The sequence below is a fragment of the Mauremys reevesii genome, linkage group 9 (assembly GCF_016161935.1).
Source record: "Mauremys reevesii isolate NIE-2019 linkage group 9, ASM1616193v1, whole genome shotgun sequence".
Taxonomy (NCBI): domain Eukaryota; kingdom Metazoa; phylum Chordata; order Testudines; family Geoemydidae; genus Mauremys; species Mauremys reevesii.
In genome coordinates, this window is record NC_052631.1 from 37,272,091 (window position 1) to 37,286,250 (window position 14,160).

A 14,160-nucleotide genomic window follows, 5' to 3' on the forward strand; every position below is an offset into this window, starting at 1 on the left:
TCATTTAGTTTGTGGCCATTGCCTGATGGGTGTTTCTACCTCTTTGCCACTTGTCATATTATGATTAATTTATTTTTTACACATCACAAAATTGGCTGAAATTTTTCAGTTTTTTCAAAAACACTTGTTTTTCTAAAACAATTGATGAATTTTTAAAAACCATGAAAAATGTGAATGGAATTTTTGTGTTATTTTTTTTTCCTGGCCTCCCTCCGTTTCCCTGTAGAGATGGTTGAAAGTTTTTGAATTTTCTAAATGTTGATGAACTAACATAGTTTGAGAGAGAGAATTTTCAGGAAAACTTGCCAACTTTTTTCCCCATTTTTTGACTAGCTCTAAAGTCCTATTTTAGATTGTGACCTTCTAGAAAAGTGTTGCTCCCCAATATCTTTTGGGGTCATAAAATGTAAATCCGAGACTGTTAAGCACATGTGATCATGTCCTTCAGAGAAGGGCCTTCAATATCCTAGTTAGTTACCAACTCTCTTTCTTTCTTTCTGCCTACCTTATTCCCCCTGCAGTTACATTTGCATCAGAGACAGTATTCTTCCTTATTTCCTGTTTTCAGTTGTTGTTATGTCGATGTGCATTGCTAAGTAGCTACTGTGTTCCATCCCCCAGAAGTGGCTGCATTTCACTGGTTAGTAAAGTGTTCCTTAGGGTATAAAATCCTTTACCTACCACATAAGGGTGTTCTGAGTTATTCTTGCCAAATCTAAGTTTTCCAAAATCATGAGTCTGACCTCAAAAATTATGAGGTCAGCTTTAAAATCATGTGATTTAAAACTTAATTTTTGGATGTTCCTGTTACTTTTGAGCCTGTGGAGGAAGACACCTGCCTTAAATACATAAATAAAAATGCAGGCCTGTCCATTGGCTACTAGGCAGGGGTCTCAGACTGGCTTCAGTGTAATTGGTAACAGTGGGATCTTTCCACGAGTGAAAGATATAAGGAGATGGTGGCCATCTTAACCGAGGACTGCCTTAGGCATTATTCCCATTATATGTAATGGGGAATTCCGGTGATGTTGAATAAGCACAAAAGTTTGTGAGTTTGATGCTACCAACAGGAGATCACAAGAGACTTAAAAAAATTAATATAAAACCTGTGATAAAACCTGTGATAAAACATCAAGAGTTAACTTTGGTTAATGTCTGAAAGATGCGTTGTGCTCCTTACAGGGTATCGCTATTATTTAGTAATGAGTTAATTTTTCATGTTCATTAAGGAACCAATACAGTGAGAAATGCTGCACAATCTCTACTACCATTGCCTGCAGTGGGAGCTGGGGCACTCAGCCCCTCCTGGAGACAGAGTTTTGAGATGTCCTGAAGGAATATTTTCACGTGTTATTAAGATAAGGCATTTTTGTTTTCTAGGCCCTCCGTCCGCTCCCCTGAACCTGATTTCCAATGTCAATGAGACATCCGTGAACTTGGAGTGGAGCGCCCCTCAGAACAGTGGCGGGCGTGACGACATCTCCTACAACGTGGTGTGCAAGAGATGTGGGGCTGGCGACCTCAACCGCTGTCGGTCATGTGGCAGCGGCGTGCACTTCAGCCCCCAGCAGAACGGCTTGAAAACCACCAAGGTCTCTATTACTGACCTTCTGGCCCACGCTAACTACACCTTTGAAATCTGGGCAGTGAACGGGGTTTCCAAGCAAAACCCCAGCCAGGAGCAAGCTGTCTCAGTCACTGTGACGACCAACCAAGCAGGTAGGCCTCTAAACACGCTCTTCTCCTCTTCCTCCCCCGTCTGCTTTTTGCAAATGCCCTGACTTCAGTTCATGGCTTCGTAATCAAATTAATGAAGAGAACCCAAAATATATAGCACTGATCCGTATCCATATTTTCAGGATCATTTATATGGAGTAATGTTAATGTTCAAAGGTAAGCTGTGGGCAGAAAAACAGAAGGGTTTGATTAGGACTTTTAGGTACAGCCCTGCGCTAGGCGCAGTGCAGATCTGCACCACACTGGGAGGCATTCTGCAGCGGCAGTGCCCCCTTCCCAATGCAGCACTTTATTGGTGCATGACAGTGGTCTGTCTCCAGTCTCACATTATTGGGTCATGCTAAGGGGGTGGATCTATGGCCCTGCCTTCTCTCTGCATCCTGTGGGAGAGACCCTAAAAGTGGAAGTGATTAGGATGGGAGTTACAGGGGGAGCAATCTGACTTCCCTAAGCTTTGCCTGGCACTTACAGAGGCTATTCAAGGATCAGGGTAGTAACCCTTTGCACGCTTCTCCTACACTATGCACCCTTACAAATGGCAAGCAGAATCTGGCCCATTGTTAAATATCTTTATAACCAAGTTACTAACAACATTTCCATTTATCAACGCTGAAATAGTTTTTTAATATCAAATGAACTTTTCACCATTTATGCTATTTTGTTTGCTTTTTTTGCGTGTCATCCTGCCAAGACAGTGAAACTTGATTTGTAAGTTTCATCTCTGTTTAGACTATACTCCATTCCACTTTTTGGTTTTGGTTCTCTTTGTTTGATTTTGCAGTACTGCAGGAGAACTACAGTATTCAGTTCAGATTCTGTTTTTAAATTTTAATTTAATGAAAATTGATTTTATTCAGACACAGACAAGTTTCAAATACAGCCTCCACACTGGAAGTATGTGTGCAAAATTATTTACGTATGCACTTGCATTTGTACAACTCAGGTCTCTAGACATCCTGCTACCAGACCCTCAGATATATGACCTGATCCAGTAAGGTGCCAAATGGCATCAACTCTAATTAAAGTGGAAGGGACCCAACACTTCTAGGATGGGTCCGTAGTTACCATTTATGGACAGAATCATGATTTTGTGTACACACTGTTGTATAAATAGCTAACCAGTTAGAAATACACTTAATTATGCAGGCAAAATTACAAATACGCTATTAGAGTCGTGGTTCCTTTGAAAATTTGGTCCTGTAGTTTTTTCGTAGAACCTTTTAACTGATTGTGATTTCAAAATGAAAACTATTAATTGGCCAGCACTAACAGAAAAAAGGACTAACAGAAAACACAGAGAGAATCTTAGGAGGGAGCTTCAGGAGAGCATTCCATACAGAATATGAAACACCAAGGTTGAGGACTGCAGCAGGATTTGTGTTTTGTGCAGTGAATGCCTAGCAGAGAAACCGCTTTTGATTTTTTTGGCATGTGTGGGGATTAGTGGATGCATGTATGCATGAATAATTAAGTGGGATCCATCTACTGTGTGAAAAATTCTGCCATCTTATGATTTAATATTCAAACCGGAATCTGATTGAATATGCAAACCAGAATTGATTTTGTTTATTATCCATGGGTAGCAGTTCTTCACATCAGGAGGTATGTATTGTTGCCAGTATTTCCTGCCATTAGTCTATCAAATGCTTCAGGAGGCCAGGGAAAACTATGCTAGTGTGAATGAAAAGGAACTCAAAGGTGCCAGACTGCGCCCCCTGCACTTCACATCACATTGGGCATATAACATCTGTGACGGACCCAGACCTGCAGGGGTGCAGGAGTCTGGTAGAAGGCAAATATACTGGCCAGTGGATGAACAATTTTCTGTTCCCTGAGTGACCAGAGCAGGGGCTGCCCTAGAGCAATCAGGAACCTGCTAGAACCAATTAAGACAGGCAAGCTAATCAAAACACCTGGAGCCAATTAAGACCTTTCTAGAATCAATTATGGCAGGCAGGCTAATCAGGACACCTGGTTTTAAAAGGACCTCCCATCAGTTAGTAGGGGGTGTGTGCAAGGAGCAGTGTGAGAAGATGTGCTGCTGGAGCAGTGAAGAGTTCAAGCATGGTCAGGCTTCAGGAGGAAGATCCTGCAGTGAGGATAAAGAAGGGGCTGGGGAAGGCCATAGGGAAGTAGCCCAGGGAGTTGTAGCTGTCACGCAGCTGATACAGGGAACATTGTAGACAGCTGCTGTCCACAGGGCCCTGGGATGGAACCCGGTGTAGAGGGTGGGCCCTAGTTCCCCCCCCCATTCCCCCAACTCCCGATCGGACACAGGAGGAGTTGACCTGGTCTGTGAGAAACACCAGAAGGGAAGGTCTAAATTGGAACGGGATATGGCCTGTCCTTGACCCACTAGGTGGGATACAGAGACTGTGGGGATTGTTCTCCATTTCCCCCATGCTGGCCAGTGATGAGGTTAGCTGAGTGGACGGCAGGTTTGAGCCACTAGCAAAAATGGCCAAACTAAGGGCTGCCGTGAATCTCTGGGGCAAGCAAATCTGCCTATAAGTGCAGGACCCACCGAGGCAGAGGAGGAACTTTGTCACACATCCTAGGATAGCCATGTGAAAAGTAAGAACTTGTGGCCCGAATCTACAAACCTTTCCTCCCAGGAGTTAATCCTTACATATGCAAACAGTCCCTTGACTTCAGTGGGATTGCACGGTTGAGTAAAGGTTTGCAAGGTTGGGCTCTTGGGTTTTACAAATAGTTATTCATGTAATCTTTGTAAATGGGAGTCTAGAGTGCACTAAAATTCCTATGGCAGCAATTTTCTGTTGTAATATTTCATTATAAAGAGACACTGCCATGGTTAAATATATAACCATATATATATATATATCCATCCACAGGGCATGTTTTTGCTCTTACACCATTTTATACCAGTGTAACCGCCTTGATTTCACTGGAGTTACTCCCGATTTACACTAGTATAAATTAGATTAGACTCAATAAAAAAGCTGTTTTGTTAACTTTAGCTGTTAAAACTGAAAGAATTTAAAACACCCTACACATTTTTTGCTATGTATCCTAAGACATTCCAACACTTGACAGAAGAAAAAATAGATGCACTCCATGAACATGATTATTTACTCACGTGAGCAGCCCTCTTGGGTCAAATCCTGAGGTCCTCACTCAAGCAAACACTCTGTGACTGCATATGGCCCTGAGTCTATTAAGCGAGTGAGCAGAATCCAGGGGGTGGGACAGGGCAGGGTGGGGGCTGTGTGTTAAATGTGCAAGTATCTGGTAAGGGGATTCGGATATGCCATTCTCAGAAAATGTTTCATTACTAATTACAAAATGTGCAATTTCCTGAAATCTCAGAATAATTTTTTTAATGTTGATATAAAAATGATCTGTATGTGTGAGCCTCTTTAGGAAGGAGCATGTAGGGGCAGATGGAAGGCACTGGGAAATCAGTATATTTATTACTGTACATGATATGAGCTGGAAGATAGGTACTGCAGCTACAGAAGAGGTACAGTTGAAGAGCACAGGTGCTTTTTGTTTGCTTTTGCCATTTTACTCAACTCAGCTGAGACATTGAACTAGGCTATTCACTTTTGTCTATATAGATATTTTTTTCAGGCAGCAGCCCATCTCAGTTTCCAGTGCTGCAGGAAAATGTTTATATGAAAATAAACACAACTTTTGTCATTGATTTTTTTTTGGGGGGGGGAAGGGAGGAAAGAAATATATTGAAAAATGTACTAGTCCTTGATCCTGCTTCCTTAAAAATCCCTGTTTCCTTTTAAGGCTAAATTTCTGGTCTCAAACCAATTGAAAATCTCTTTTTAATGTTCAAAATAAAACTTCAACGTGGTGACATTTTAAGAATTTTGGCAGCAGAATTGAGCTCAGCTTTTCTGCACATTGGCTATAAAATGATACTTTTTTTAGTACCTGGGAGACTGACACATAGGACACTTCCCCTCATTTAAACTTGGAAATATAGATATATTTTAGAGAAGCAAAACATTAAATGGGATGTTGTTGAAACCTACTGGTGGTATCATTATTGCAACGAGCACAACAAATGTCTGTTATCAATGGTTTCTAACACCCATGGCGAATTAGGCCTGCTGTCTATGTTCATGACCAAATAAAATCACAATTAGTCCATCATCTAAAAGTGAAGTGAAAGCACTTGTGGAAGAGCTGCAGGGACACCATTCTCGTACTGTGCCAAAAGAGGCTCTCTTTGACTGGGAAACTCTACCAGGAGGTTGACTGAATGACACACAAATCTCAGAGCCTTATTTTTTCCCAGAGAATAATGCTGCGAAGCTGTTCAAAATTAAAAGTAAATCTCTCAATAAAGAGACTTTTCATGGCAAGCAGGAAGCCTTTGTTTCATGGATGGAGGCACAGTATAGTTTATATTTTTATTAGAATACAGCCTAAGCTGTTTAGGTCTCAAATCTGACAGCCCAGTTCACTGGGAATATTCCTTGATCTGTGTGTATGGCCGCATAGCGCGATGAGGGCAGTGTTCTGCATTGATGCTGAAGCAGTTCATGTGGAATGAGGGTCAACAGGAACAAACAAACTTCAGATGAGATTCAAACTAGAAGCTCCTTATGCTGCTTTCCTTCCTCCCTCTTTTTTCAGTTTCATTTTATGGGGGACAAGGTTCTCTTTTCGGTCCTTTTCTTGAAGAAATTACATGGTTGATGTTTATGAATAGATGTAAACAGGCCACCTGGTGATTTGTTACCTTTGGCTCAGTTTCTCCTTAAGTGGACCATGGCAGTTAGATGGATACAGGATATGCCAGGGTTTCTCAAACAGGGGTCGCTGCTTGTGTAGGGAAAGCCCCTGGCGGGCCAGGTTGGTTTGTTTACCTGCCCCGTCCGCAGGTCCAGCCAATCGCGGCTCCCACTGGCCGCGGATCGCTGCTCCAGGCCAAGAGCATGGCGACCCCTGTCTGAGAAATCCTGGGATATGCCAATTAGGACAGAAATACTGTATAAATAAGCAGACCTGGTCTTTTCCCTCATCTCACCAGACTGTGGATGTTTTAAAAAGTGCTGGTGATCAGAGTCAAGAAAGGATCTTATGAATATCTCAGACTTTCTGTCCATCTCTGCCTTCCCTCCCTCCCTTCCCCCAGTCTGTCTAGCTGTCTATTTGCCCGTCTCAAAGATGCTTCATCTCAGCGGCAGAGAACTGTGGCAGATCATGCTCCAGTCTTTCTGCCTTCACCCCTGCCCCCTCATATGCTTTCCTGGTCCCTCAGGATCATACAGAACCCTGCCATTATTTGCCTTCCATTTTATGTAGTAACTATCTAGGTCATAGAGTCATCAGTGCTTGGACACCTTCCACTGCAGCATGGACTCAAATGAGTTGAGTATTCCTTGGGGCCTCATTTCAGTGGCGGACACTCTTTTTCCCCCCTCCCCCCCCTCCATTTCCTTATTGAGGCACAATTACTAAAACAAAGAAAAATCTAAATGATCCCTTCGAAGGAGCGTTATTTAAACAACTAGAATTTTTGGAAAATCAAAGAGGTCAGGGTGGTTTGTTTGTTTCCAAATGACTCATCATCTCTACAGGATTTTATGATAGAGGAACAAATTCTTATTCCATCTTTTGGAGTAACTTCTTTCAAGCCAGTCTTTCCTTTCAGATGTTGATTAGCATTCCACACACATTGCATCACGCAGCACAGAAAATGCATATAGGGTCCTATGTTCTGCCAGTCTGATTTAGCCTGTGCAAAAGCAAATAAGGATCCATGGATATATTGTGCCCTCAGACAGTGTACACTGCATACATTGACAACAATAGAAGTTTCATGCAGAGATCAAGAGCGTGATATGGCCTTTAGTTTGATTCCCATACTTGGAGCAAAACCTGCCAATGCCACTTAAGCTAAGGGCTTGTTAGTGTTTTCCATTTGAATACCAATGCCACTAAAACTAAGGGTCTGTCAGTGTTTCCATTTGAATCCCCCCACACCCTAGGTATTCATAACTCATCCATAAAGAATTGCTCCACACCGAAATATAGATATATATAAAGAGGTTATTAATTTGCAGGAATTAAAAGAAGTAGCAGCAACCACATGGATACACTTAGGGCTTGCCTACAAAAACATATAGTTTCCAGCAAGCCTTGGTGTGAATCTACCCTGCACTATCCTGCCATGCACTAACTGTCCATGTGGACCTTGCCAATGAGCATTAACATACCTTAGGGCACTTTAATCTGCTCCTGTTACAAAGAAAACAGTGCACGGCAGCAGAGTCCCCATGGACAGTTAGTGTATGGCAGGATAATGCAGGGTAGAGTCACATCCCTGCTTGCCACAAACTGTATCTGTCATATAATGTTCATGTCCATATGAAAATAAAATCAGCTGATTCTTCAGATCTGTTTATCTAACTAATCTATCTGTCTCTGTCACTGCAGGACTTGAGCACAGCCTAACTATTTTAAAATCGAAACCACAATAACTATCCCTTACAGGAAGAATAAACAGCCCAGTTAGTTTACAGGGTTTTTTGTTTGCATGCCTGTTTATATGGGGGACTGAGTGGTGGCAGGCATGTGGGCACGAGTGTGTTGAAAATATTATTGAAAGGAAATTGAGTCACAGAAAGGAGTTTTACATTTCATTCTGAAAGTTGTGAGGGCCAAGGTTGCAGGGGTGAGCTCCAACTACTGTGAGAAGTTCTCACAAGCCTCCACCTGTTGGCTGACAGTTCATCGTTCTAGTGGAATGTAGTTTTTCTGGAAGGTCATGGTCCTTTGAGGGAGCGGTGGTTGCACAGGTAGGGAGGGAAGGAGAGCTTTGACTATCAGGACAGGGAACTGAGTAGGACTCCTCAGTGTGTGGAATGATGTATTCGTGGGATGTGTTGTGGATGACCACAACTCCTCCAAGAACTAAGAACAGTAGCAGGGGGTGATTAGGCAGGTTGTAGCACCTCCAGAGAAGTAACCACTACCTGGAGATGCTAGCATGTACTAGTTCAAACTGGATTTTCCAGAGACCAACAGACAAAGGCCTGGTCTACACTGGAGGGTGCGGGGGGATGGGGGGCGTGGAATTGATCTAAGTTATGCAACTTCAGCTATGTGAATAACGTAGCTGAAGTCGACGTACTTAGATCTACTCACCGTGGTGTCTTCACTGCGGTGAGTTGACTGCTAGAGGTCCCCCATCGATGCGGACTGTGCTTCTCGGGGGGGGGGGGTGTCAATTTATCATGTCTAGACTAGACGAGATAAATCGACCCCCGCTGGATCGATCGCTGCCTGCCAATGCGGGGGTTAGTATAGACATACCCAAAGAAAGGAGTTTTAGATAAATAACCTGAGTTTAAACTGACTCAGGGTCTTCTTTCTGATCCTGCAGATGGACAAGTCTTTCTGTCCAAGAGGCAGGGGAGAGGGAGAATCCCTGCAGAGGGGTTGGAAGGACTTGACTTGCACAGTCCCCATAAGACTTGATGGGTGATCTCTGGTAAACATCTAGCATGCGTGCAGGCTCTTATATTGTTTTTAATGTGTTTTCTCTGTAATGCTTTCATCTTAAGAATTAATGTGCTTGCTTATAAAGAGCTGTGAGGTAAGTTCTAATAACAGGCAATTTGCAAATGTTCATAGCCTCTGAGGAGAGAGCAAAGCAAACACAAGTCTGTTTAGATAGTGTGACTTGCTGGGGAACTCACATTGAAGGCAGGGAACTGTGCAGCCTGGAAAATCCCTGGTCAGGAGAGAGAGAGAGGTGGGGTCGCTACACTAGAAATGATCTATGAGTAGCTGGGAGCCTTCAGTGGGTTCCCTTGGTGGAACACGATGTGGGAATGTAGGTACAGTTGCCCTGAACTGTGACAGTGTATTGGCAAGTAGACAGACTACTGCATATTGTACCAGGTTTTTCAAGATGTGACTGATAATCAAGCCTGGAGGCAATGAATGAGTGGATTGCCATGGCTGGACCTGTGTCTGATGTGCAGTATTCTGGCCAATAGCAGATATAAGTCGGTGGGGTAATTTTTTGTTTCCGTAGCTGAAGATCCAAGTAGCAATGAGGTATCCGAAGGACACCCAGGACAGACCAGTCTACTAGTCACAATCAGATGCCCTCAATTTTGGGAGAAGTTAGAGAAAAGATATATATAAATTCCATTGTACCAGCATGGCCCCACCTCCTACCATCTTCCTACCACCATGACCCCACCTTTCTCTACCACTCCTTTTCAGTTAGCTGCTCCCAATGGGCCAAAGGGATCAGGATCAGACAATCTACTGTAGGAGACTAGGTTGACTGTCGTGGGTGTGGGTGTGTTACCTTCCTGCTTAGTGCTTCCTGCTCCTTGTTCTTGTTTGATTCCTGGTTCCTGCTTGCTGAACTCAGTGTTCCAGTTTCTCTTCCTGTATGTATGTACATAGCATTGGGTGTGTGCAGTTACTCAGAGCCTGCAGCTCCAGACCTGCCACTTGGACTGTTATTATGTTTTGTTCAGGCTATTGCTGACTCAAGTGGCTCATGGTTATTACACGTTTTTATTGACCACCTATCTGTGTGTCTTGCTTCGATTCCTTGTGTTTTGGAACTGCAGTTCTGGGGTACATCAGAGTGTAATGTTATGTTGTCAAGTATTGGACCAGCAACAGAGACCTTTGCATGACCACAAAATGGAGAGGGAGCATCTTACATAGACTCTGTTTTGCATTGAGACAATATAGTTTCTTTAGAATGGCTCTGGTCTCCAAAAGACAAAGTGAGAACATCTGGGTCATGCCAGAGGCCCAGTGCATGGGACATGTGCTCCCCCCTGGCTGTTATGCTCTTGTGCTGTGGAGTTGGGGCAGAGCTGGAAAAGTTCCATTCCAGAATCATGAAAAGAGGGGATTGGAATGGGAAGTGTTTTATTTTATGTTAAAGGAGGTGGAGCAGCACTCCCAGTCTCCTCAGCAGAGTATCACTCCTGAACTCAATTGGAAAGGAGATTCCAAGCTAGTGAAGGGGAGATTTGGAGAAGGGGTGACATGGTGAGAGTGGCAAATACTGAATGCTTTGCAGCAGGATTTGGCAGAGATTCAAGTACATTGTATGTATTTTTTTTTAAATCTAAACTTTTGTGAATTTTTAACACTTGGAATTCATCTACTAGGCAAAAGCAACAACCTCTTTTTTTAAATTGAATATGTCGAGGTAGACCCTTAGCGGGTGTAAATTGTCCTAGCTTTATTGAAATCAATGGAGCTATAATTATCACCAACTGAGAATCTGCCCCATTTCCCCCCTCCTCCCCCCATATTCTCTCTCTGAGAAAGTTTTTGCTTTTGGATGTTTGAAGGCTTGTAACACATTGCATTACCACAAAGAGTTTTAAAGCAATACAAATAATGGATTTGAGGAAACCACAGAACTTTCAAATGACTGTTGTAGGAGACGGCCACAAAGAAATAATCCCAACACATAAAAGACAAAATTACGTGGAAGGAAAAAATAAGTGGTTAGGTAAGGAATACTTTGCATTTGGCTGTCTCAAATGCTTACATGTGAGATCTGTCAGTACATCAGAGATACAGAGTGATGGCCAGTTGAAAATTCATTCCCAGGCACATTTAATTATGTGTGTAAAAGAGTGTGTAGAAATAAGGAACTGCCGTTTCCTCGTTAACAACTCACTGTGTTCATACACAGATTGCTGCTTCTACTGATGGTGTATAAGAAAGGTATAATTATAAGTCTAAGCTTATGTGCTACCATCTTAAAAGCGAAACCAGGAAAACTATTGTTGGGAGAGATTAAATTATTATTTTAAGGTAATTGCAGTTTTACACAAAGAAATAAAAATAACAACTGCCTACTTTCTGGCAAAGCCATCTGCACCACCCATTTCCATGAATTTGTATTCAAGGTGGGGAATATAAGTCCCGGTCAGGGGGGAAAGAAAAGCTTTCTAAAGAGTCTTAGTAAATAACCAGCTTCAGGGTTCAGTGAACAGCTTAGACAAGTTGCATGTCAGATAGTGCCAAAAAGTAATTGCAGCATTTAAATAAAAGTTGGTCACATTTTTTAAAAGATCTGATGGCTCACTATGGGAAATGGAAGATTTTTACATGCCCTCAGCAGAAAAGATTGTTTCATCTTCAAGACTGAGCAGCACCAACCTTTATTTTTATTTACATTTATTAACATTAAGCTAGAAGTATACCTCGGACCCCATTCTGATCTGTGTTATGCCAGAGCAAATTCAGAATAACTAAACTTAGATCAGACCCTATGGGTCTTTATTTACTATGAATTAGTTAGCTGCATATTTCCCCTTCTTGGCGATGCTTGTTCACTCTACAACTCTCTCCATTTGTAGTCTAATCTGAGTCATTCCCCAAAAGCACTGCATGGAAGAGTTTTCAGTTCTTTATAAAAGATGGTTTGTGGCTACCAAATGTTCAGATGGGCTTCTTATTTTTCTAGCTGTCTTCCCAACTGACTTAATTAATTACTATCTACAGAGAGCAGCCAGAAAGACACCAAAATCCAGTCTGTAGTTGAGCAACAATAAAAGGATTCAGGGAACTTTTATCAAAGCTTCCATTAACCCCCTGCTGATGTCCTAAAACAGGATTTCTTTTAGACAGGGGAAACACAAAAGCTAGTCTGCACAACTGCCCCTGTGTGTCCATTCAGAGGTTTTAAATCCGCACAGTTACTAATTAAAATGCCATGCAATGTAGCACAAATAAACATAGCCTGTCTCTGAATTCCACAGTTTCTGCAATGACTCCTGATTTGAGGAACAGGTTAGTAAATTGACCTGGGTAAGGGTAGTCCTGTTCCATTCATATATTTAATGGGTAGTTTGTAGCTGCTGTTGAAAAAAGTGTCTCAGATCTATCCATATGCACGAAAAACACTCCCAAGGATTTCATTCTTTGATGTCTTCTGTTTTTCTTTTTCTTTTTGCAGAGAGATTTATTGAGCCATGAGGGCCAAATAGAGCTGTAGCATGTCTACTGGTCTCTATAATCAAAGTGATAATGTTTTGCTGGACATCATAGTGCTGAGCTTTCCAGTGAAATTTCTTTCACTCAGATTTGTCACTTCTGATTTGGCCCCTCATGTGAACTGGCATGAAGAGAGTCTCTATTATTATGGCAGGACTCCAGTGGGTTCCTCCTCCCCAAACAAACCATGTAAATGCATGTCTGCTCTCTGCATACACTTGAAAGATTTCATGGCATCTCTTTAGATTACTGTAATCTGTTTTTATTGCTAAATTCAAGAGCTGGTATCTCAAAACTCTGATTTAGTAACCTACTTGGCTGTTGAAGTACTTTGATTCAGGGTCTCTGAGAGTAATATTTTGTAATCTCTAGGTAACAAAAACGTAGTGTTTTTTAGACATTTCTCTTTTAATAATTCTAGAGAGGAGAAAAGGAAACCAAAGCGTATCTCTCTCTTTTTTGTTTCAAAGATTCCCATATGGAAAAGTCTATAGAACTTAACAGAAAAAAATTATAACCGTTCTCTAAGCTTGTTGAACTATCCTATAGAATTTAATAAAAAATATATTCCTGCTTTTGAATACTATAGGCTGGTTCTCTCTCTCTCTCTCTCTCACACACACACACACACACACACACACACACACACACACACACACACACACACGACTATCATTTTCTATTGAAGTCTGTAGGTTTTAGAGTACCATAATTTCTATTAAACCATGTTTAATTTTGATAGAACCCTTTTGGGTTAATCAGTATTAAATTCCGTGAGAGGTTTCCATGAAGAATTACTGCAGACTGCAAAAGTGCTAGAGTTAAATGGTAATATGTAGTGGACATAAATATCCTTTCAAAGATTCCTGAAAATTAGTGGTAAAACAATTTAAAATGTTCAATAACTTTTTTATTATTTTTAATCTATCCTATCCTGTTATAGGAGCACATTAATAAATAACAGAATAAAGCAGATTTGGCTGGGTAGTGTACAAAAGAGAGGGGTTGTACATAACTGTTGCCTAGTATATGAAGCAAGTTTTGTGTAACATCCATTCATTTTAGCAAACAAAGGCAAGATCTCAAGACAACCCAGAACAATGACTCCCAGGGAAGACTGTGTTTGTCTAGATAACATACCACATTCTTTAAATCTGTCCTCTGAATCAGCCTCCATTTATCTTTCTTAGTATAACAGTGAATGCGGACTGATGGGCTGCATCTTTCCTTCTAGTTATCAAGACTTGATGCACGCACATAAATAAGACTATAGGTGAATTGAATATGCAAGTAGCTGCAGGCTTAACAAATATTCTTTCAGCTCCAAGGATAATTGGGGCCATGGTGATTGGTGGGATTTTGTAGGGTGCTGCAGGATTTTGTGGGTTTTCTATAGAATGTTGTAGATCATGTGCTGGGCCCTGCAGTGCATTTCCATGAGCA

General features: G+C 41.7%; 1 protein-coding gene across 1 annotated transcript in view; it reads left to right on the forward strand.

Moving 5' to 3' along the window:
* EPHA4 (EPH receptor A4) overlaps positions 1–14,160 on the forward strand; it is a 124,207-nt gene that overhangs the window by 68,742 nt on the left and 41,305 nt on the right. Inside the window, exon 5 of the mRNA XM_039488402.1 lies at positions 1,381–1,719. Within this exon, the coding sequence (XP_039344336.1) occupies positions 1,381–1,719 (339 nt within the window). The remainder of the gene's footprint in view (positions 1–1,380; positions 1,720–14,160) is intronic.